At 34.7% G+C, this 23,790-nt stretch overlaps 3 protein-coding genes across 6 annotated transcripts; 1 reads left to right on the top strand and 2 right to left on the bottom strand.

Moving 5' to 3' along the window:
• The first annotated feature begins 3,886 nt into the window (after positions 1-3,886).
• LOC106663433 (nuclear valosin-containing protein-like) lies at positions 3,887-17,913 on the top strand. Of its 3 annotated transcripts, XR_001340032.2 has the most exons (17): positions 3,887-4,215; positions 4,285-4,417; positions 5,131-5,243; positions 7,264-7,346; positions 7,406-7,472; positions 7,534-7,740; positions 7,902-8,036; positions 8,108-8,327; positions 8,388-8,670; positions 8,910-9,333; positions 9,404-9,571; positions 9,630-9,752; positions 9,887-10,093; positions 10,155-10,409; positions 10,496-10,631; positions 10,733-10,795; positions 17,567-17,650. XR_001340032.2 is itself a non-coding variant. In XM_014388253.2 (16 exons), the coding sequence occupies exons 1-15, from the start codon at positions 4,132-4,134 to the stop codon at positions 10,583-10,585; spliced, it is 2,592 nt and encodes an 863-aa protein (XP_014243739.1). In that variant the 5' UTR covers positions 3,887-4,131; the 3' UTR covers positions 10,586-10,631; positions 17,567-17,913. The 3 variants fall into 3 exon arrangements, 2 of the variants coding, with proteins under 2 accessions (XP_014243739.1, XP_024086047.1); XM_014388253.2 differs by lacking the exon at positions 10,733-10,795 and having other exon boundaries at positions 17,567-17,913; XM_024230279.1 differs by lacking the exons at positions 10,733-10,795; positions 17,567-17,650 and adding an exon at positions 14,258-14,335.
• On the bottom strand, positions 11,573-17,869 carry LOC106663434. 2 transcript variants are annotated; one of them, XM_014388255.2, is made up of 10 exons: positions 17,588-17,869; positions 14,628-14,654; positions 14,518-14,545; positions 14,262-14,446; positions 14,006-14,203; positions 13,303-13,410; positions 13,029-13,242; positions 12,731-12,971; positions 12,183-12,382; positions 11,573-11,668 (listed from the first exon to the last, which is right to left on the bottom strand). In XM_014388255.2, exons 1-10 carry the CDS (start codon positions 17,732-17,734, stop codon positions 11,583-11,585), a joined length of 1,434 nt encoding a protein of 477 aa, XP_014243741.1. In that variant the 5' UTR covers positions 17,735-17,869; the 3' UTR covers positions 11,573-11,582. The 2 variants fall into 2 exon arrangements, with proteins under 2 accessions (XP_014243741.1, XP_014243742.1); XM_014388256.1 differs by having other exon boundaries at positions 14,518-14,562; positions 17,588-17,762.
• Positions 17,914-17,950: 37 nt separating the features above from the next.
• LOC106663437 (mediator of RNA polymerase II transcription subunit 6) lies at positions 17,951-23,775 on the bottom strand. Its single transcript, XM_014388263.2, has 5 exons — positions 23,599-23,775; positions 19,231-19,390; positions 18,998-19,172; positions 18,280-18,526; positions 17,951-18,219 (listed from the first exon to the last, which is right to left on the bottom strand). Exons 1-5 carry the CDS (start codon positions 23,639-23,641, stop codon positions 18,125-18,127), a joined length of 720 nt encoding a protein of 239 aa, XP_014243749.1. The 5' UTR covers positions 23,642-23,775; the 3' UTR covers positions 17,951-18,124.
• Between the last annotated feature and the right edge of the window lie 15 nt (positions 23,776-23,790).

Here is a 23,790-nt window from a genome sequence, read left to right as displayed (position 1 = left end):
GTAGTAAGAAGTACAAAAGTTCAAGAAAAATACATTAGCATAGGAGGTGTCTCTGGTCAGAATCCAATATTCTTTTGTGAAGTCTTTAAGAAAAAAACAACTAACTTCTACAAATGTCCTCTATCAAAGAGGAATATAAAACGATTTGTCCATTTCATTCTCATGAAGCAGTCCGCAGTAATGGAATTTTTGATCTCCTCGAGAAGTTAATAGCAGCTCCTTTGTTTTTCCCTGTGATTTCTGCCATAGAATTCTTGCCAATCTTTAATAGGTTGTCATCATGTCTTTGAAAGAAAATCAAAACAAACAACAGAAATGAGATTTAACAACATGTAAAGACACAGAAGCACGGTTGGACGTCTATCCGATGTGAAGCAGCATAATAGCCACTAACGACAATTAAGAACAATAGCATCCGTGAGCATAGGATAACAACATCTTCGAACGTCGCAACATAACAAATGAACAGTGACAAAACACCAACGCTTATAAACGACTAAAAGCATTAAAACAATATTATGTAACATAATGTAGACAAATAAACTAAAATATTACACAAGAAGTATTATATTTCTTAAAAACTGGTAATTTTAAATATTTTTTAAAAGATTTAGGAGACGTTTCGAAGAGTTACAAAATTGACTTTCGTCCTTACAAGAATATGAATGTAAAAGAACTCGGCTGACAACATAACATGGCAAAATAGTAATTCAATGGTCAAATACCCAAAAGGATTTATCAATGATTAAAAATTGATATGCACATTTAAAAAAATTGCTTTTTAACAAATATTATGTAAAAATATTGAACTTAATTTTTTAAATCTACGTGCAATTATTTTTCTAATGGTACATTGCCAGCCACATGTGGCGAAATTATCTTGTGTCATTTCTCTAATTTTAAATCTTTTAACGTTTAACCCCCTAAAATCCTGATATTAAATTTATAAATTTGCGAGATCATATACCATTGACCAACGAAGTTTTTTGATTAAATAATTTCACATTGGCCGAATAAAATATCAAATTACAAATAAAGTCTTTAAAAAAATTAATATTATAAAAATAATATAAAATTTTAAAAAAGGTATCACTCCGAGTCCCGTTACTCTCGCTGGTTTTCGTTTCATTCGCGTTTCCGCTCACGCTATTTTCAGTGAGAAAATAGTATCGATCAGTTCAACATGTGCTCATACCACCATCACAGCCACAGAAATTGTTTCATTCGGAATATTTGTTGGAGTGAGGTAGCTCATTTCTGGAAGTCAGCGGACGCCGATATGACTAAAACATGAATACTGCAAAAACGGTTGTTAAATATATTATATATTGTTATTATATATTCTTTCTAACGTCATAGAATATATCTATAAACATTAAATTAAACTTCTTTAATCTTTCGAACCAGACAAGGACTAGTCGAATACTGCTCTCAAGCCGCGGGGTACCAAAGGGCAGTGGGCTCGGACCACCCTTCAATATCCTTTATACTGCAGATGTAAAAAAAAAAAATGCAAACCTTCTCCCCTTATTGCATTTTTCCGATGATACGTCTGTACTATCATCTAACCCCGATCCTATGGTTGCTTCAAAAGATCCGCAGAGGCATATCACTTGGAAAGAAGATCGGTATAGACGATGGAAAATGAAGGTAATGCGTACATGTCACATTTATATTCCGAAGCAAATCTCCTCACACAATGTACTACAACAACGTTCCTATCCCCAAATCCGACTGCGTACCCTACCTTGGGTTCCACCAAGACTCAAGTGGAATAAGCACGTATGACGAACGGGCAGACGTTGCCGCTAAAACAGCCCTGCGCTTACCTGAATCTGAGCAGCCCGTGTGTGCAAAGGATCTCGTTTCAACCTTCAGAAGAGAGATATTAAAAAAATGGGAATCTGAATGGTTGAATATTGGAGACAACAAACTAAAAAAGATAAAAGACAGCATTCACCCCTGGGAAACTTCCTATCAAACGAATAGGAGGGAAGAAGTTATCATCTGCCGACTCAGAATTGGACACACAAGAATAACACACGGGTTCTTGATGGAAGGTACTGACCCTCCTGTCTGTCTATGTGGTGAACGCCTAACCATCGAACACATCTTGTGCCCCCCAAGGAACTGCCAACGGTTTTACACATCTTCCTTACACCTTCCACTTAAACAACTCCTACAGGATAAGCAGCAAATGGTTGACAAAGTCATCGGGTATCTAAAAAAATAAAACTATACAACTATATATAACAAGAACACTACATTAACACACAAATAACATAAGCAACAAAATTCGGCTGGCTGTACGCGCTCCCCAGAACTGACACACATACGAATCCACATACACACACTCACACACCACTGTACACATATGCACACATAGCTACAGAAAGGCAATGATAGCCCTTGCTGGTTAGGGATGGATGAAAAAAAAAAACGAAAAAAAAAACGTATGTCTGAAACGGCAAGGCCTAAACCACAGCCTACTCTACCAACTTAGAGGACGACAAGGCTATCGAGGAAAAACAAATTTACAATGTACAAAATGCTACAACCGTTTTGGACATACGGAATAGAGTTGTGGGGAACCGCTAAGCCTTAAAATATCCAGCGTCTCCAATCCTTTCTAATCTAAAGTCTAAAGTCAATCTAAAGTCCTCAGACCACTTATAAATTCTCCGTATTAAGTCTCCAATACTGCCCTCTACAACGACCTTAAAATCACATTTATTCAAAATATAATGCTCCAAAGATTTATCAAGTCCCATAATAATCCCCCTCACCACCCCAATAGTCTAGCCGAAGCCTTGTCCAACAAAACCCATCCTTACAATCCCATAAGGCTTCTCAGGAGGACATATCCCAGCAACTCCTTTCTAAGGAATAGGCAGTGAAGTTTATCTAGTTTGGCTCCGGGGAAAGGGGGGTGCATCAATTCAGCAGCATGCAGTAACCATTCCTACTCACTTTCATTCTTAAATGCACTCACGCTAATAAATACATTCACTCTGAACACAACCTTTAAACATATTATGCAACTAAACTATTTGAGGGTCGATGGGCTACTCAATATTCCACCACAGACCTCTCATGTCACACATTCACGCTAATAAATACATTCATTCTCAATACAAACTTATACACAACTATAATTACTACATACGATAGAACAATCTCGTTAAAGTTATCTAGTGAAGTGAATTGGGATAATAATATTGTTTATTTACTTCCCTCAATGTAAATACATAAATAGCTGTAAATATATCTATATTCATCAAATTACATATTGTAATCAAAAATTGCAGAATGTAATAAAATATTGAAAGATAACAAAAAAGAATAAAAAAATAAATAAATAAACAATGTCAGATTGAGTAGATAAATTAATATCAAAATCGTTTTATATGTATTTTAAAATTTTGGGTCTTTTTATGTACAAAGGGACAAAAATTAACCTTAAAATCTAATTTAGGGAAACAATCTGAGATTAAAAAATAAATAAAATAAACCATTATATATTTTCGGACTTACATGTCATTGAGAAGACTCATTATTGTAAAAATTTAGTTTAAAATATTCCTCCTTAATTCTTAAAATTAATGTTTTTCTTTTTTTAATTATCTTAAAACCAAATTTCAGTTTTTACTTTGGTCAATAATTGACTAGTACCAGTACCTTCATCAGCTCCAACGGCTGACGGTCTGAGGCCTCATAATCGGGTGAAAACATCGATACGGGTTCGATTTTGGCTCTTATGTTTCATTATTAAAATTCTTATTTAATATATAATTCTTTAATAACTCTAAATATATTAAAATGTATTCAACAGAAGTAAAGAGAGTTTTTAAAATTGAGATTTTAATATTGTCAACTGTGTCATCTTACACATTCGAAAGTAGACATCGATGGTATCGGGATATTTTATAAATGGTTATAAGTTTCTTAGGATAAAGCTTCAAGTAAACGTGGGCCTCAGTTTACACTTCACTTTTACTATATATTTCTCCTGAGAACAGTCCTGTTTTTAATTTGTGTTGATTAGAAGACATCCTGGATCCAAAAAGGACACAAAACACCGGGTTTTGGGATGCGGACTGCGCAAAACTATTTTTGACAAACATCCCGAGGATGTCAACGACGCCGAAGCGATATAGTAAAAAACCCGCTGCCCCTTATTTCAGTGACATACAACTTTTCCGTCGTGTTGACAAGGTAGATTATCAAGACTTTTAACATTTGCCCTTTTATAACTAACAACGCTATCTCTCACTTTCATGACAGTACCTGGAGGGTAAAGACAATGACATTATCCAAGACGCTATCAACAAAGAGGCCATGGTCTCCCACCTTAGGAACATGTACAAAGAGTATTCGAGGAGGAACAGATCGGCGTTTAGAGCTACAGCTTTAAAAGGTGAGCAAGTTTTACAAAAACCATAATTTTGTTTAAGTTGGCACCTCACTAGTATCATTCATCATTATGCCATCAGTCAGCACCTAATACTCAGGTATCATGAAGTGTTTGTTTCTTGTGCTTTTGCTGTGACATCTACATTTGCTGAATCAAACCTGACTCAGATGGTCACTGCATTTATTGTATGCTGAGGCCAGCGCTACATGATGCTACAAACACCTTTCAATGTTGTACAGTTGGTTGTTGAGTAGCATCATTTGGCTACCAACTTTCCTGTTGGAACGTCTTCCAGCAGTTGTCGGTCTTTTACACATGAGCCTTAGGAAGTCTTCAATATTTGAAGGAAAGCATGGCCACATGACATTCTAAGACTTAAGAAGAGTGCAAAACCCACATATAGATATAGGTATCATTTAGGGTGTGTTTAGGGTCTGCACCCTTAAGAGCTATTGTATCCTCTATTCTGTGCTTATAGCACACAGGTGAGTCCTAGTTTCATCAAGGAACCTAATTAGTAGGCCTGATTTCAGTGGTTGATTTTCTTATAAGTTGCACATCCCAAAACACTTCCTCCTGTGATCATACTCTTAAATTTATCTTTTATATTCGTCTTCACATATTTAAGCCTCTCATGCTAAAAATCAAGATAATGGCCATAATCAATTAATTAATTATTCAAGATGTTGGTTAACAAAAGTTATATTATTTTTCAGCTTTTGACATTATAAAGCGGACGATAATGGAAGCCAAGTCGTATGAAAATGAGTACGAAACTGGACTTAGGCCATTTGAAGATGATGACGACACAGAATTAATTGACACAATGGTAAACTTACTTAATAATTGTAATTGTTAAGATACAATTGAACTGAATAGACTTTACTGTCTGTTTGTAAAATATATACTAAACTAAAAATGTACTGTAATAAAATTAAGTTTAATAATACAAATAATTTAATTTTGGGTTGGTACAAAATTAATGCAGGTTTTGAGAATTTGTTTTAGTTTTGCAGGTGTTTGCCAAGTAAACAAAGCTAAATCCTCAAATCTAATTTATGGTTTATAATAAATACTTTTATCTTTTATACAAAACATTTTAGTTGATACTTAATTTTATGAGAGCGAGGACCTGCCAAATTAAATATGTCCAGACTAGATTTTTGTCATATTTATTTGTACAAATTTATACTTAGGCGAAGTGCAGCTCAAACCGTGCATAACATCAACAGTTTGGGGGGGGGAGAATTAGCGAATACATGGCACAGCTATGGTTTCAGAGATTTTGATCTTGAAGATAGGGAAGGTCGTGGTAGGCCTTCCTTTATGGGCAAGACCAACTCAAAACATTGATTGAAGATAATTCACCTAAGACAACACAGGAAATTATGGAAGAGCGTAGTGTTGACCCCTCAACCATTGTTTACCATCTGGAGCAAATTGGTACAGTTAAGAAGCTCGACAAGTGGGTACTGCATAAAATAACCAAAGCCCAAAGAAATTGACACTTGGAAATTTTCAATTCTCTTCTGTTGCGCTATTTCTATGTTGATCCATTTCTCGATCAAATCATCATGATGAGAAATGGATTCTGTACAATAACAGGGGGTGTACTGGTCAGTGGTTGGACAACGTTGAATGGCCAAAACACTTCCCGAAACCAAATCTGCACACAAAAAAAAAGTTAGGGTGATTGTTTGGTGGTGTACTGCTGAGATAATTCACTATAATTTCCTGAATTATGTTGAAACACAGCAGAGAAATATTACCAAGAAATTGACAAAACGTACGGGAAACTGCAATATCTTTGTCCAGGTAAACCATAAGGGGCTGTCTTCATGATAACGCCAAGCCACATGTCGCAATGTCAGCCCTGCAGAAACTTAAGGACTTAGGCTATGAAACCTTACTGCACCCTCTTTATTCATCTCTCGCCTACAGACTTCCACTTTTTTAAGCATTTTAGCTTAGGATGATAAAGAAAGGATAAAATTTGTAGAGCCTTACTAATTTTTGCAATTGGTACTAAGTTGCAATGACAAGTGGTGATCAAATAGACAGGAATTAAAGATAGAAAGGACATTGTGTGGTGGATAGAGTGAGGAAGGTAATTTCATAGCATGGGTGAACAGATGAGGTAAAAACAACCTAAGGCAGTAGTCTGTGTTTTGGGGGATAAGAGATCAGAAGGGCGAGAACAAGTACGACATTATAAAAGAACTAAAGGTTGTTAGATCATATATATGGAAGGTAGTGTGAAGTTACTGTGTAAAAAAGAAAAAGAGATTGTGTGTTGGTAAATGGAGGATAAAAGATAAGGGAATGCGTATAAAAAAACATTAGCCTGGGAGTTCTCTGTTTTCAGCGGCCCAGGAGCCAATTCAATTTAAGTCCTCCTGAATTCTTACAATTCAGCTTGTCAGTAAATGGAAAGAAAAGGTAAATTTGGAAGACATCTTCGTAAAGATAATGGGAGCAATATTTATGGAATGTACATAATTTGTTTACCTAAACATGTAATGTACATATATGTACAGTAGACTGATAACAATATTGGAATAGTAGATTAACTTGATTGGGACCTGCTGAAATACATAAAATTATTTTGTGTAATAATTTGTAGCTTTTTTACATGAAAAAATCCATGTTCACCCACATAATTGTAATCATAGTTGTATATTTGTTTATGAATTCCATTTAGATTTTAAAAAGATTCACATTTATGAAATATTAGTAGCTTTTGTAACAAATAATGTATGTATGTAATGTATATATAAATATTTAAAAATATATTATCCAAATATCCAATATAAATATTTTGAAGTTTATCTGATTTTTGTTTTTTGCAGTCTAGTACACCGAATTCGACTCAGAACCATGGTTACATGAACTCCATTCAAGCGATGGTCAATAGAAGTGGTCAGGCAAAAGGGTATTGCTTAATATTGTTATATTGTTGTCAGATTGTGTATAACATTTTTTGGCTTTCAGGTCTAGAAGTGACGCGCAGGAGTTGATAAACATCAGCAGCGATGAAGATGAGCCGAAAAAATCAAGGGTGAGAAGAGAACAAAAAATTACAAAGCCTATTGATTACTGAACCCTCTGTTTATTTGTAGCACGTAAGCCCCGATAAATTCGATGATGACTCCAAGTCAGTAGACAGATCGGCTTCTGGTTGCAAACATTCGATGCCACCGACAAAAAAACGAAAATCGTATATGTCCATGCATCTTCAGCCTATGAAGAAAAGGAGAGAGATCATCCCAGACATAATACCTGATCTAAATTACCAAGATTTTGGAGGCTACCCTAAAGTTTTAGAAGTAATCATTTTTTATTTACATAGTAAAATACATAATGAAAAGTGTTTCAGTGAATGTTGTCTCATTTTTGACAAAAAATATTTTTTATGTTACATTTTTTTATATATATTAATAGTAATTGGATGCTTTTATAACTTAATTAATGTTTTGTATAATTGCAGACTGTGAACAACTTAGTTCTTCATTTTTACCAGTATGAAATTTTCTCTGTGCTTGGTGTATCACCACCAAGGGGTTTTCTTCTTCATGGCCCTCCTGGATGTGGAAAAACCTATTTATCGCAATGCATTGCCGGTGTTAGTTGGCCTTTTTTATATATTCTAGTATGTTTTTACAGACCTGTTTCTAATTTAAATTTCATTGGTAGGAGTTAAGTTTGCCTTTGATTAGTGTGGCCGGTCCAGAACTAGTCGGAGGCATGTCTGGAGAATCGGAGCAAAGAATTAGAGATCTTTTTGCGAGGGCGAGAGATCAAGTACCGTGTGTCCTCTTCATTGATGAAATTGATGCAATTTGCCAATCAAGAGAAAATGCAAAGAAAGAAATGGAGAAAAGGATTGTTTCACAGCTAATCGCTTCATTCGATGGTTAATAATTGTTTTATAAGAAAAATTTACTAAATAACTTATATTGGATTATTATGTTAGAACTAAATGAATGCGATGAAGGCAACGAGCTGATTGTGATAGGAGCGACAAACAGGTTGGAAGTGATAGATCCAGCGTTGCGTAGAGCTGGACGGTTCGATAAAGAGGTATGCCTTGGAATACCAGGGAGGGATGCAAGAGAGGGCATACTCCAAGTCTTATGTTCTAAAGTCAAATTTAGCCAAGAGATCTCAATACCGAAGATTGCGGAGTTGACCCCTGGTTATGTCGCAGCAGATTTAAAAGCCCTTATTCGAGAAGCAGCTGTGATCACTGTTAGAAGGTAATGGTTGTAATTTTTGATTGTTTACATTGTTAATGCAGTGAGAAGAATGGTAGATTTGCAAAGTTTGTAGGTATAAGTTCAGATAGTATTCTTTGTAACTGAGGAAAGATTTTCTTGTAATTATTAATAACAGAAGATAGATAACCCATGAATATTAACGAGGAACTTTTTGCAGGATATTATTATGGATCCAGGTTTTAATGGATCAAAGTTGAAATTATTTATTTTTATTATAGATTTATGTCGAACATACCAATGAAAAAAACTTTACCTGTTAATGGGGTTAACAACTTAGAAGAAACTAAGGCGAAAGATGAAGAGACTAAAAAAGACAGTAAAGATGGTGAAGAGAACACCTCTAGTTCAAAAAAGGCTAGTTCCAAGGAACAGTCACCTGAAGATGACATCTGTGAAATAATTGAAGAGATACCAGGATCGGACTGTCCTCAACCGAGGTTTTACAATAGATTAAGAATGGTGAAGAGCCTCCTCTCCCAAGACTTGGAAGATCTTTGTATAGGGATGGATGATATTACTGCTGCGATCAAAACTGTTCAACCTTCAGCAAAGAGAGAAGGCTTCGCCACTGTGCCAGATGTCACTTGGGATGACATTGGCTCCCTTCAGGATATCAGGAATGAACTCAAAATGTCAATTATGGTATTGTATAAATAACAAGACATAAATTACATTTTTGAATTTATGTTTCTTACACTTTTTCTTTATATAGATGCCTGTAAAATATCCAACAGAGTTTTCAAAAATGGGAATTGAGACCCCTTCTGGTATATTGTTGTGTGGCCCACCTGGTTGTGGGAAAACACTTTTAGCTAAAGCAGTTGCAAACGAGGCGAATATTAATTTCATTTCTGTCAAAGGACCAGAGCTTCTAAATATGGTAATTTTTTAGAAAACATTTTAATTGAAAAAGTAACTAATCATGTATGGTATTTCAGTATGTTGGGGAGAGTGAAAGAGCAGTACGTCAGTGTTTCCAGAGGGCGAAAAATTCTCAACCTTGTGTTATATTCTTCGATGAAATTGATGCCCTTTGCCCTAAAAGATCGGATTCTACTGAGGTATTTTTGTTTTTAGCCTAAAATCACAACAATCTATCTTTACAAATCATTTTGTATTTAATTTTTCTATCACAGAAACGACAAAAGTTGTAGAAATTGTAATATGTTTTTCAAAAAGTTGTCTTTATTTGTAGGGAAGTGTCAGTTCAAGGATGGTTAACCAAGTATTGACTGAAATGGATGGGGTCGAAGGTCGTGAAGGTGTGTTTTTAATGGCGGCTACAAACAGGCCAGACATGGTTGACCCTGCTGTCCTTAGGCCTGGTCGTTTTGACAAGATTCTTTATGTAGGTCTTCCTTTAGGTGTAGATCGTGTTGAAATACTTAAAGCCATTACAAAGGTATTTTGTTAATATATATAATACATGCTATAAAACAAGTACTTAGTTTTTATATTTTAAGAACGGCACAAAACCACCATTGTCAAATGATGTCTCCCTCGAAGAAATCGGGAGCAGCGGTAGTTGTGAAGGATACTCAGGAGCAGATCTAGCAGCTTTAGTGAAAGAAGCCTCACTCTTGGCCCTTACAGAATACATTAACGTCCTTGAGGGGCCTCAAGAAGAAATGGTACCTGTAGAAGCTGAGGAATTGATAGTTCATGCTAAACATTTTACAAAAGCAATAAGTAAAATAAGACCTTCAGTTACGCCCAAGGTATTTATAACGTACATTTTCACTTACTATCAATATATTAAGAAATTTTATTAGACAAATGAACTAAATGTTTAATATTTTTCTAGGACCAAAAGAGATATGAGTCACTTAAAATTTTATATGGCCAACCTGGTAGATCGGTTGATCCTGATACTGAAATGGATATCGAAAACTAGTCCTAGTGATGATAAGGGATTGCAATTTGTTTATTCATTTATTAAGGTAAATAAACACATTTAATTTTTTGTGAATTGTAAGTTTGTTATCATGTGATTGGATATATTTCAGGGTTTGTTTCCCTACTATTATTTTTATATTTTCAGTTGGCTAGTGTTTTTCCCTCTTACAAAATCAAATTTCTAAGCACTGAAAAACATGGTTATTGGGTGAGTAAAGCCCATTATAGCCGTTGGTTATTTAATTATTTTTGGACAAAGATTGTTTTACTAATTATGTCAAGAAAAAAGAAAATGAAACAAATAGAGCAAGTAAAAAAAATTGAATAACAAGACCAAAAGAGTCATTTATAATTATGTATTCCTACATTTTAAGATTTGGATTTATATAGGCTTATGGAGGGCATATGAACATAGCAACAAGCATGAGTTGAGCCTATTTGTCCAGCTTTTGCAATATTATCCAGCCACCGAGGTTAGGCTTTGGTGGAGGGGCCAATAGGTCGCTCAGGTCAACTGAATTCCCAACACATGCAACATTCATTCTTAAATACATTCACTCCTATTTACATACTACTCATCATTCAATTAGGGTAGTGGAGTACTTGATATTCCGCCATCGACCTTCTCAAATCACACATTCATGCTAATTAATACATTCACTCACACAACCTAGGTGTACACAACTATTCTTATATACATTAAAACAACACCGTTTCCTCCAAGAATAGGATCAGCGGACCCACTTGCTGCTGTGCTAAAGTACAATTCTCAAGTTGGGCAGCATTCCTGCACTCCAGCAATTAAGCGGGACACATCAACTACCTTTTACATTTTCAAATACATTTCAAAATCAAATGCCATTTAAAAATAGTTATATTTTCAATTGTAAGTTAGTTTTTTTTATAAATATGCTCATCTGATTACTTTTATATTCATTATTTTATATATTTGAAGTTCAATTATTTTTATTAAAAACACAATAAATAAAATGGTTTTAAAAATTTATTACTGCATGTGGTATTGCCTGTTTTGGATTGTCTAAGTAAATTGTGAGAGTTCTTGCTCGGAGGTCAAATATCCCTTGAAAAAGTGTTTACATTTGTTATGAAAAAAAATATATATATACATAAACATATAAATAAAATTAACGTTAGTCTCGTACATAGAGCGTTAAACTTTTTTTAGTGATCTTATTTTTCAATATTAGCCAATTCATATTAGATGTTCAATATTCAAAATTAGTTTTTCAATTAATTATTCCTTTTATGTAAGGTCTTCGTTGAGATGAAAAAGGTGTCATGAGCAGATTCGAACTCACGACATTCAGCTCAATATGCCGCTGCTCTAACAACTCTTAAGTGATTAGTCTCAGGTAGAGCAGCGGTGTATTTATCGAAGGTCGTGAGTTCGAATCCCACTTATGACACTAATTTTTTCATCAAGAGTTTGAACTTTTTCATCGCTAATTTTTCATTCAAAAAGGCTAATGGCAACAGTGGGAATTGAACCCTTGACCATGGGCGACTATGAGCTGAGAATCTTGTAGGCTACAGAGGTCCCCTTAATGTACCTATTTGTATTAAAAAGTTCTTACCGACAACGACTGAACTAAAGACTTGATCAGCTACTGAAAATATGTTCTTAAATGGCCGGCAGTTTCCTGTATCTCCCAGAATGTTCTTTATGTCATTTACATTAGACATAGGATATCTTTCTATTGTTTGCTCTTTATGCCGGTTCCAATTTACAAAATCAAGATCTTCATTTGGCAGCCATTGTTTCAGATGCTTGAACCTAAGCGTACATACAAAAAAAAGTGCACAAACATTGATAATTCTATTTTTTGTTTCAGTGCTTGGTTTTTGTTGGAACAATGTTACACCATACATATGTAAACAGGACAAAAAAAAAGCATGCCATATACATGTTATGCAAGTTTGCCTGTTGATTCGTTATATTTTGTATAGTAAATTTTAGGAACTTTGGAAAAATAAATAGCTTAAGTTTGGGGATAACTGTGAAAGTACGCATTTGTAATGATACTTGATTTAAAAGTATAATTTTTTTACAGATATCAATGATTTCTTGATATGCATTATTTTTTATAAAACTATTACAATAAGGAAGATGCTTTATACTCACCCATTGTAATGCGAAAATGTAGTACCAGGTTTAATAACTTCTATGCTTAATTGCGAGTACGTCGTATCGTGAGTCGGAGGTGCGACTTCAATGCTGTAGAATATCCTTTCTTTCGTGTCATTTGCAAAAGTACAGGTTACGTTTATTGCATCTGCTATGCCGAATCCGCTGCCATAAAGAATCATTTTGGCTTTCTCAATAGAATGGGCGGCCAAAAGCGCCCGGCAGATTATTCTCTTCGCTGTACATTCTGTCATTAACTTCTGGCAATGCATTTTGTTTTATTAATGTAACTTACGGATGCCGTTTAAATTGAAATTTCTTATTCTTATGCTGTTGACTGTGAAAGCAAGCCCGTGATAGTTGACCGCCATTTCCCAACCTGGTAGACTTCCAGCAACGCAGACAGCAGTAAATTCCTCTTTGTAATGATTGTCTTCATTTATCGAAGCCCTGACTATGAAGGCATTACCTAGAGAAGAAGCTGGCTGATCCTCAACTTGGCCCATTATCTATTAAATTTATATTATTATTAAACTATTAATCATTAGACCAATATAGATTAAACACACTTGATGTTTAGTATTAAGAACGAGAGTTGTGCTGGATGTGATGTTTTTAAAATCAGCATGCCCTCTTGAATATGACATTATATCAGATCCAACTTGGAGTACAAATAACTGAAAGAAAAAAAAATATATTCAGACATATATGTATTGTTGAACTCTGAGCATGAACCGGCCATATGCTTCGACTTTCTGGAACGCCGTTTTTTGCAAAGTAGTAAAATAAAATAAAAAGTAAAAAAGTAAAATTGTTTAAAACAAACAAGCATACACTCAAATTCGTCAGATGATACCTCTTCTATACAATGGCCGTCTATAATGGTTGTAAAGATAGCCTCCATTAGAGGTGACCAGTCTCTGGGTCATCTATATCCATCCACATACTGGTTGACTATGGACTATTGTGTGGTAGTAAGGAGTAGGAATTTACTGTGCATTTACCAAGCTGGCTTCTTTGATTCGAGAGGAAAATGGCTCCTAAAGCCATTCCTTGCCACAACCATCACACCATCGGCCACTGCATGCCAAACCCACACTTTACACAATGCAATGGCTTGTAGTAGCCAGTAATGGGCCATTGTATAGAAGGGCCTTTAGATAAGTTTTCATGCCTCTTGCTGTAATAATTCTCATTATCTTCATTCATATGATTAGGGTATAAATATAAATTGGCTTATTTTTTGTATGTTGAAAAAGCATAACTGCCTACTTTGCTAAAGCTGATCCCTGAACCGTCAGCCATTCCTCTCAGCTCTCTTATATACTGAGGGTAATGATGCAGGCAATTGGCCAATAGTTTGTTGTAGAGTTCCTTCCCCTGTCGGGATTCAGAATACAAAAGTGTTTTATCATTAAATGCAAACTTCCGGTTGACGGAGTCAGCAATTGCTGCGCGGAACGTCCTTCCCTAAAGAAAACATTAATATAACAAGTTTGCACTTTTTTTTTGGATTTGTTGCAGTTACAATTGCGTATCCAACATCGTAAAACGTCCCCCTTGCATGTATAGTCGGTAAGTATTGCCTCTTCCTCGGTTCCTCTCCTTGTGCGATGGCTACCTGTGCTTCAGTTAAAATCGGCTTATCGACTCGTTTTAATTCGACGATATTTCCTAGGCTGATCCTTCCACAGCTATCCATCAATGATGAGCCTGAAAATATTTTATACTAAAATAAAATTTTTAACATGGTATTTAAATCAAGAAAAAGCTGAAATTTTTACCTAAACTTTGCATAAACGATCTCCTTCCCTATCATGATTATAATTCTGGTTTTAATAATAAAACATATCTTTTTTTATTTAGAAACAATTATAAATGTAATAATACATACATCATCAGTTCTTGAGGATATTGTGTCCTGAAATAAAACAAATTTTTGTGAGCATTTTTTAAGGTTTTTATACCAACTGTTTGCATAATTCTGCACTCGCAGGGAAAAACAGATAAATAAAACAACATTTTCAGGATTGCGATTTTAAAGTTCTAAAACTGAACAATAAAGGTGGTAATTAATTACTTCTTGTCATACTGGATTGTTTAATAACCAATTCGATTTCTCAAGAGGATTGAAAAAAAAGAGTTCATATGCATTTTTGTAGTTATTACTTAAATTGTACATATATAAAACATATTAAAAATAAATGATAAACAGATCAACTGTAAAATTGAACATTGTAGTTTTTTCGTCCTTTGTTGAAATGATTTTCCAAAGAGACCAGTCCTGACAACACATTGACAAAACACTGACCGCAGAACATACTAACTAGAGAAATATAGAATTTAGAAGAATATAACAAAAAAGATAAAATTCAAATGATAAAGATGGTAAGTGGCTCCATTTCGATTAGTAGCATTATTTTTAACCCCCTTAATGGAAAAATTTCATATAAAGGGGTATAAAAATACACAGAATTTTTTCGATTTACCATGATTTGCTGAGTTCATATTATCAAGAAATTTGAATGATCAATTTTTAAATTAACAAGAGTCGATTGTATTTTCAATTAAAAATCCATGGGTTATGCAGGAATTTGAACTAATAAGAACAGCTAATGTGGCAAACACGAGTTGGGCACTCTAACCACTGGTCACATCATGGTCCTCAAAACTGTTATTTTTAAGTTACAATAGTTTTTGTTTACTGATTTATATAAGCTCAAATCTGCCACACGCATGTACAGAATTGAGCCTAGTACTTCTCACAGCTCATTGGCAATTACAGTTTTTGTGTAATTTAAATTAATTATTGGCATGCTTTTAAAATCACCCACCCTGGATGTTGACAGTCCGAGGTCAGACCTAGGTCTTATCCGTCCAGCTACCAAGGTTGGACTTGAGGTGCTGTTAACTGCTAGGTCATTTCAGCACCCAATGCAATCGGTTTCCAGATCCAAACCCGCTCGCCTTTAAATACATTATTTCCTATTTACACTCAGTTGGTAGAATACTTGATATTCCTCCATCACATTATTTTACAAAGGTTTTACCTATTTATTTGTGAATTTACATATTACAGACTAAGAATGGGACCATTTTTTTTATTAAGGTGTATTTATGATGAATAAATTAGGTTTAAAAGGCCTTAAAATTAAAGGCAATGTACAGCCTAAAATGAACTTGGGATTTTTTTCCTGATGATTTAATCCATTAATTATTACTCTTACATGATTTGTCTCCTAATATCAGCATACAATAGATCAATAAAGTAGAAGTTGTTTTTCTGTTTTTAATTTAATGCTTTATGATTAACATATTAAATAAATAAATATTAGCTAGAGTGCATGAGTGTTGATATTTCATCATATATGATTGGGGGGGAGTGTGAAAAAAAGGCCAGGAGTGACTGGGAATCGAACCCATGACTGTAGGGTCAATCAGCCGGGAATCTTAACATGTAAATCACTCAGCTACTGCAGTCTCCCATGGTTAGCAAGTGGTTAGCGTTTTAATTAAAAATACACTTCTACCAAAGGATGCAATATTGGCACAACTCATGCCTCAATCTGTCTCTCTGATACCACTTCAGGTCTATTTGAATTAACTTAGTGTAATTTTCCTCTACTACTGAAGCAAACATCAAATTCTTCTTTGTTAATGTTAAGATTTTTTCTGGATGCTTTTAAACTGGCTACTTTCTGAAGACCTCTCAATCTTTTTCACAAATTTGTCTCACAATCCCTGCGTTGTTCAGTCTTGCACAGTAAATTATTACCATGGCCTTCTCGCACTTTTTTCTAAGTTGGTGTTTGTTTTTTTTGTTGTTTTTTTTCTAAGTTTCATTTAAGTTTATTGTAAATATATCATTTGTACATTTCATGAAATAATATTATCAAAGTAAACTTAATATGACATTTAACAGTTGAAACAGCGACCAAAATAATAAATAAAGTCTTTCTTTTTTCCACTTTCAAAAATTAAATTCATTGATGAGATACTTCCTGTATCTCTAGGCAGCCCTGCAGAACTTAGGATAATCAGTTGTAGCCACCATTTTGCAACATCCGGCATAGAAAGTTTGCTAATGGAACTCTGATAATGGGACAAGCGCATATAAAATGAAAGGTATCCTCATTTTTCCCTTTGTTGCACATTGCGCACAGGCCTTCACTCGATCTTCATTAAACGACTTAGCATTTAAGTTTACTGTCTCTGCTTCCAGATTAAATATCCATCTTGCCGAGTATACATCCACTCCAGTATCCTCTTTCAAGCTCGCTTTTTGGCCATCATTGTCCTTTTATAGATGATCTTTGCAACATTTCCACCCTGTGTTAGCACGCTTTATATTTCTTTTCTGCGAGTCCCTCCAAGAGAGCCTTGGCATCTTCACTGTTTTTGCTCTATTAAGCCTTAATTTGACTCGATAACCAGTACTTTTTGGGAAGCTTGTAGGAGGCATTGAAGCTATTCTCGTTACATAATTCACATACCAGCCTAGTGTATATTCAAAGAGAGCGTCCAACTTCGTCTACAGATGGATCAAGTAGTTGGCACATATTTTGACTCCTTGAAAGCCTAAACTTTGTGCACCATAGCCTGTTTAGAGTATGTGTAATGATTTATGTAGGCCAATTTTTGATATCTTCTGACCATCTTGGTTTCTCTTAAATAAACATGTAATGTCATTAGGAAACACCAAAATTAAAAATATGAACTTTAGCAAAATGTTACACCATACTCAAGAAAGACCATTATTTTCTTGTAACTAACAGTTTATTAGAATATATGAAATGTACCATAACCACTTATTAATTAATGTATAATTTTTAGCGGAACCAGATTACAACTTACTTTCATCGACAAACTTGCATTAACAGTGACGTTGCTTGTTTGAGAATCTATTTGTTTGTACTGTTCAAATATCTCTTGATCCAAAGAATCTTCTTGGAGGCGTGAATCCGATCTGTGGTGTAATACTAACTGTGACGTTGTTGACATTTTTGATTTTATTTTTATTTTTTTAAGAGTAAATTTTGAAATAAAGGAGCCAATTTTTTTTTTAATAATGTATTTTATTTTTTTACACCTGTCAAATTGAGATCATAGTTTAGTCTTGAAATTGTTGTCATGAATGTATTTTTTAGACTTAAAATAAAACTGATAATTTCTTGTTTCAATATGTTTTTTGTTATTTATATAAATAAAATACCATCATTTACTATCGACTGTTTATTTTAAGAGTATTTTTTATATCTTAAAAAAGAAAAAAAATTGGTGAATTGTTAATTTTATTTGAATCATTGTTTTTTTGTTTTATTTAAATTACTGAACACATTGTATATTTACATATTTTCTTGAATATACATTTATTTATAGTTATTTGTTTTATTATGCGAGCCTTGGCTTTTTTTCCGGTGGGGGTTTCATACAAGGTGAATCAATTTTCTCAGTTTTGACATCCCTTGGTTCACTTTTAATTTCCACTAAAAACAAAAACAAATATTACACTATAAACATCATAAATGTGCCTTGTTCCGACTTACATTCCGAATTAGCCTTAGCTGGAGCCGGCGGTGGGATAATTGGTAGGGGATATTTTTTCGTCAGCTCCATGAGTAGCATATCGACACGCTGCCGTTGAAATAGCGAGCTCGGCTCTTCTTTGGAAGATTCTTTTTTCGCAGTTTTCTCTGTCATTTTGAGTTCCCATGAATAACCTTTAGATGGGTGGTATCGAGAGTATGAGCTCGTTTCTTCGAAAGCAGACTGGAGATGGTGGACGACTGTGAGCTGAAAAACATTAACATCTCAATTAAAACCACTAGAAGAAAAATTATAGACCAATAATTAGAACAATTTGAATCATAACAAGTTTAACGGTTCAAAACTAATGTGGCAAATGATTAGGCAAAATACTACATACGAATATAGCATACACAGTAACATAGTGTAATGATTATTAATTCAATTCTTACTAATTGTTAATGATATGAATTATATCTATAAAAAATTTGCTAAATTCAACATAAATTTATCTTGAACTTTTCCTCCACCTCACCCAGTCAGGCGAAGATCTCCCACAAATAACAAAAACACAAGTAGGGTTCGAGTGATTTTCTGAGAGCTTTCAAAGGAAACACAAAACTGGTGAAAAAGTTCAAAAAGAAAATAATATTTTTACAATATATTAAAGTTTATTACAGTGATCCTCTGAGTAGACTTTGATAAATGTATAATTTATTGCTGAGTAAAACAACTTACAATTCTTGAATTTAAAATTGAAGCAAGGTCAGGCGCTTGGTACACAGTACCAGCAATAATATAATAATCGGCGAGGGGTGTCAGCTGAGTTGGACTATGCCTATGTTGTTTGCGTATCACATAAAGTATCGGCTCTTGGACGTGCAATAGAACGTACTCGAGGCCGGTCATGTTCCTGTAAAATCGAACTGTTCTTATCAGTCTGAAACCGCTTTTTGATTAAAATGTCATACGTGAGTTGGTCGAGGCTGAGCCTCTGCATCTTGACCATTTCGTTGTTGCATGTCCTGTCGTAAAATGGGTTGCTACGTACTGAGAAGTAGTCGAGGATGTTTGAAGGGTTTAAAATTGGCACCCAGGTACTGTCATGCCAAGATGTACCAAGAAGATTATCTGTAAATTATGTCAAAAACAAATGAAAATTACATTAGAAAAAAATAATTAATGGCTTTGCAATATAACAAACCATAACAACATAAACTAGACAAAACAAGCTTCAGAAAATGTATGGAGACATTTTATACAAACTCCAAACTACCAGTGAGCACTTTATAACAAAAGGCTGAATATGAAGCTCCCTGAGGTCCGATGGAGTTCAGCATTAAAACAAGAATGAAAATAAGTGCCAATTTCTACAACTAATCTTATCCCATCCAATGCTTGCTTTTATTGGATACTCAGTCAGTTCTGATCGTATAATTGGGGTATGTGAATTTTAAAATTCAATAATATTCAACCATACCATGCATCAGAGCCGATGTCATACAGTACATCACGAATCGGACGCAAGACTGGATAGTCTGATTGTCAGATCCAACATTGTATAACACCATGAAGTAGAAAATGAGTAGCCAGACTACCGCTGATTAACAGTATAAAGCATAAAGGGCAAGTGTTCTTATCAATAGGCTAACCCAGCGATTCCCAAACTGTGCGCCGCAGCTGTGCTACAAGGGCACAGCAAAAATTTTCTATAAAAATATTAATTTTATTTTTATATTTATATGTGTAGAGATTAGTGACCGTTAATCTATAGTTATTCAGATATCGTGAGATGCGGTTGGGAGTGATGTAGGTTTCAGAAAAACATTTTCTTTATCGTGCCAACGTTTCGATCTTTTATTGAGATCATCTTCAGGGCTCAAAGTGTTTGTCTTCTGTGTAATTGTGCCATCCTTGTGTGGGCACTCTCAACACGACACACAAGGATGGCACAATTACACAGAAGACAAACACTTTGAGTGAGTAGAAATACTTTGTTTGAATATAAAATATATTTTGCATTGTATAAATTCACTTATCCACATCCTAAATGTATTTGTTAAATGTAAACATTGTTTGTAAATCCCAGGCCCTGAAGATGATCTCAATAAAAGATCGAAACGTTGGCACGATAAAGAAAATGTTTTTCTGAAACCTACATCACTCCCGACCGCATCTCACGATATCTGAATAACTTTATATTTATATTTATAAAGAAACCTAAAACCTACACCCCCATTACAGACCCCGAAAAACTAAGACCCTGGGGGGCCATCCAATCTCAACATGCATTGATCTAACAAGACATGCTGCAATTGTGTATTTTATATTATTGTCCAAAAAAAGTATTCACATTTTGCTATCGAATACATAATTGCTTTCCAAAAGCAAGTTTTGCAATTTTACAAGAAAATTAGGAGTTTTGATTATTTATGAAATAAAATTGCAGACATAATAAGGAGATTTAGATATATCAATGCTTTTCTGAATTCTAAATGAATTACTGAGTTCATGCTGAGATTGACCATTATTTTGACTTGGTGCACTGTGGAAAAATTATATTTCAAGGGGCCAGAAACAGAAAAAGTTTTGGAACTGCTGGGCTAACCAGTTTTTTATTGTATGATAAGATGTGATTGTTTATAAACAGTGAAATTTGTCTTAACAACATGGAGGCAATGCAGACTTGCTCAGCAATGAAAGTGGCGCTGGGCTTACCATTGTTGCCTACAAACATCCAGAGGATGGCATGGGAAAGTGTAAACAGACTTAGGACAAAATTAAATAAAACCTGGCCTAAGAGAAAGCCAAGATAAAGTGCTAAAAAAGGGAAAAATAATGAGATAGCTTTAAAAATTTGTCAGACAAAATGAAATAAAAATAACAAATGATTTTTGGAAGAACAAAATCCCTGAAACTAACAGAGGGGCCTTATTATGCAGATGAATCTAAAACGGGGACAGGAGACAAAAACTCAAAATATGACCTATGAGGCACCACATCATCAATTTTCCAAGCTGAGATCGATACAATAGAAAACTGATCACAAGAAATACTTAAAAAGGATTAAAAGGTGCAACATATATTCTCAGACAGCCAAGCAGCACTGGAGACCTTAAACTACTACAATTCAAAGTTGGTCTGGGAATGCCTAACATATCTCCAACACCAGGGAAAACGTAATCATGTAACTATGATGTAGGTAATAGAACAAAAGGGGAAACAGACTGAGCAGCTCCCTTTGAACCAGAACTCAAAGCTTCTCCTGACAGTAGCAAGGATTAAGGAAAAGAATAAACCTTTATACTGGCCATAGCCCATTCAATTACCACCTCAAAAAATGGGAAAAACAGACAGAAACCCAATGACTGTCAGGAAAAGGCAAAACATCAGAACATGCCCTATGTGACTGTAAAGCATTATCCAGGAAACAGTACAGACTCTTTGGGATACAAGAAAGACATTTTTCTTCTGGATTTTGTACGAAGGATTTTCAGTAGTGACTTCCACAAAGAACACTTGAAACATGGAAGAATCACTATCTTTGCCATAACTGCCACATCTCAGAGCGAACAAACTCATTAAGGAAGTACATTTCGATATTTCAAGCAGAAATACATGTCATCAATGCTTGTGCCCTAGAAAATCTTAAAAAGGTTACACTGGCACAAAAATCACGATCTGATAGCCAAGCAGCTATTAAAGCGTTAAAGTGTAAAAAAATCACATAAAAAATTAGTCAGTGAATGCATCCAAAATCACCAAAACCTGGGGAAATATAACAACCTGATGATATCCATGCCAGGACACAAAAAAAATTTTTGGGCACCGAAAAAGCAGATACACTGACCAGAGGAGGATCTGCAAGTCCATACATAGGCCCTGAACATATACTTGGGATAACAAAAACAAATAAGAATCCTGCATCGAAGAATAGATCAGAAATGGAGAAGTGGATAAACTCTAGTGGTGCTAAACACAGCAAATTAAAGACGAAACAACCCACACCAAGACTGTCAAAATCCCTGCTGCAATTGGAGAGCGCTCGACTCAGAAAAGTGAGGACTATTAACCAGTCACTGGCAATTGCGAAAACATCTACACAACATGGGCATATACAACGATGATCCCATCTGCAGATTATACAAAGAGGAGTAAGAAACAGCCACCTATATCATCTTCAAATGTGAAGCAACAACTCAATGGAGATTTAACCTAACACACAGAAAAAAACCTAGGGAATGAAATTTCAGCGCGACAATGACCCGATACTTCTAAGAAGAAGGATGGAGTCTAGTGCACTGCACTAAGGAACTAGAACAATAAGCCAGAAGGCTGCAGTGCATGGGGAGCACAAGCCCTGCTTTCTAGTGTATCCTCATTACCATAACCATTGCAAACATATCAACAGGCTGGATAATTCTCCAAATAATTTGTTGCAGTTCTGTAAGGATATTCTTTAATGTAGTATCAAATGTTTGCATTCATTCTAAAATAGTTGAAAAATGTTTTACTGTCATTTTTTATATCATCAAAAAGTACAACAAATGCCCCAACATTGTCTCTTCTAATATTGATTGGATGAACCCACATTGTCTATTTCTTTACCTTTATATATCTATACAACACTGTAAATGCGATTAAATTATAACATTACATGCCAACTGCATACCCGGGCATACGTGATGTCACGAGCATGCCGGATTGAGGTGAATGTTCATATTCCTTGAGTAACCGCCACACAAGCTTTAAACAAATTCTACCGTTTTTTTAACACCAAGCAGCTTTTTACAGATGACCTTGATAATCTTAATTTTTCAACAGAATTCAACCATCACTCCAAGTAGCACACATGTTCCATTGCACTTTGGGCATCTTGGACTTTAGTTGCTTATGTTGTTATGGTCTATGTGTTGATTGAGAACCAAAAGTCGCCCAATATACACCCTTTTGACTATATTTATTTAGAAATCGTGAGATGCGGTCTGGTGTGATGTAGGTTTCAGAAAAACATTTTCTTTATCGTGCCAACGTTTCGATCTTTATTGAGATCATCTTCAGGGCCTGGGAATCATTCACTAATCACCACACACTTTTGACTATATTTAAGCCCTATATTATTAAAATTTCCCATTTGTCTGACCTAATCTAAATCGTTTTCTTCTCTTTTCAACTGATCCGTGAATGATCACTCCCATGATGAAATGTCACGCCTGGAAACGTGGAATGATTTTGTCTAAAAATTATCCATTAATCTCGACTCGATGTAATACATAAAATGAATGAATTGATCATTTATTTTACTGAATGTGGTGTTTAATAATAAAAAAGATAGGTACCTGTAACGCAAGGAATTCTACCGGGTATCATGTCTGGGAACATGAATGCTTTCTCCGAAGAGAAACTATACGATACAATCAAAATTCTTACTCTTATTATTTATGTTAAAAATTGAAAATAAAAATTAGTAAAAGTACAAAAAAAATCCTCAACTTCGCCCAGTAAAACTTCAGAAGGTTATTACTAACAAG

Source organism: Cimex lectularius, unplaced genomic scaffold (assembly GCF_000648675.2).
Source record: "Cimex lectularius strain Harlan isolate CLEC.00 unplaced genomic scaffold, Clec_2.1 scaffold2, whole genome shotgun sequence".
NCBI classification, from domain to species: Eukaryota; Metazoa; Arthropoda; class Insecta; order Hemiptera; family Cimicidae; genus Cimex; species Cimex lectularius.
This window is presented reverse-complemented; position numbering and strand designations above follow the sequence as displayed.

Coding starts and splice junctions, on each gene's coding strand:
- LOC106663433 (XM_014388253.2), top strand. CDS start 4,132: ATGTCAACGACGCCGAAGCGATATAGTAAAAAACCCGCTGCCCCTTAT. Junction 5,244..7,263: donor CAGAATTAATTGACACAATG/GTAAACTTACTT, acceptor TGTTTTTTGCAG/TCTAGTACACCGAATTCGAC. Junction 7,741..7,901: donor GCTACCCTAAAGTTTTAGAA/GTAATCATTTTT, acceptor GTATAATTGCAG/ACTGTGAACAACTTAGTTCT.
- LOC106663434 (XM_014388255.2), bottom strand. CDS start 17,734: ATGTCAACAACGTCACAGTTAGTATTACACCACAGATCGGATTCACGC. Junction 14,655..17,587: donor ATGCAAGTTTGTCGATGAAA/GTAAGTTGTAAT, acceptor GTTTTATTTCAG/GACACAATATCCTCAAGAAC. Junction 14,546..14,627: donor TATCCTCAAGAACTGATGAT/GTATGTATTATT, acceptor TAATCATGATAG/GGAAGGAGATCGTTTATGCA.
- LOC106663437 (XM_014388263.2), bottom strand. CDS start 23,641: ATGTTCCCAGACATGATACCCGGTAGAATTCCTTGCGTTACAG. Junction 19,391..23,598: donor TAGAATTCCTTGCGTTACAG/GTACCTATCTTT, acceptor CATAATTTACAG/ATAATCTTCTTGGTACATCT. Junction 19,173..19,230: donor CTCAGCCTCGACCAACTCAC/GTATGACATTTT, acceptor TCGATTTTACAG/GAACATGACCGGCCTCGAGT.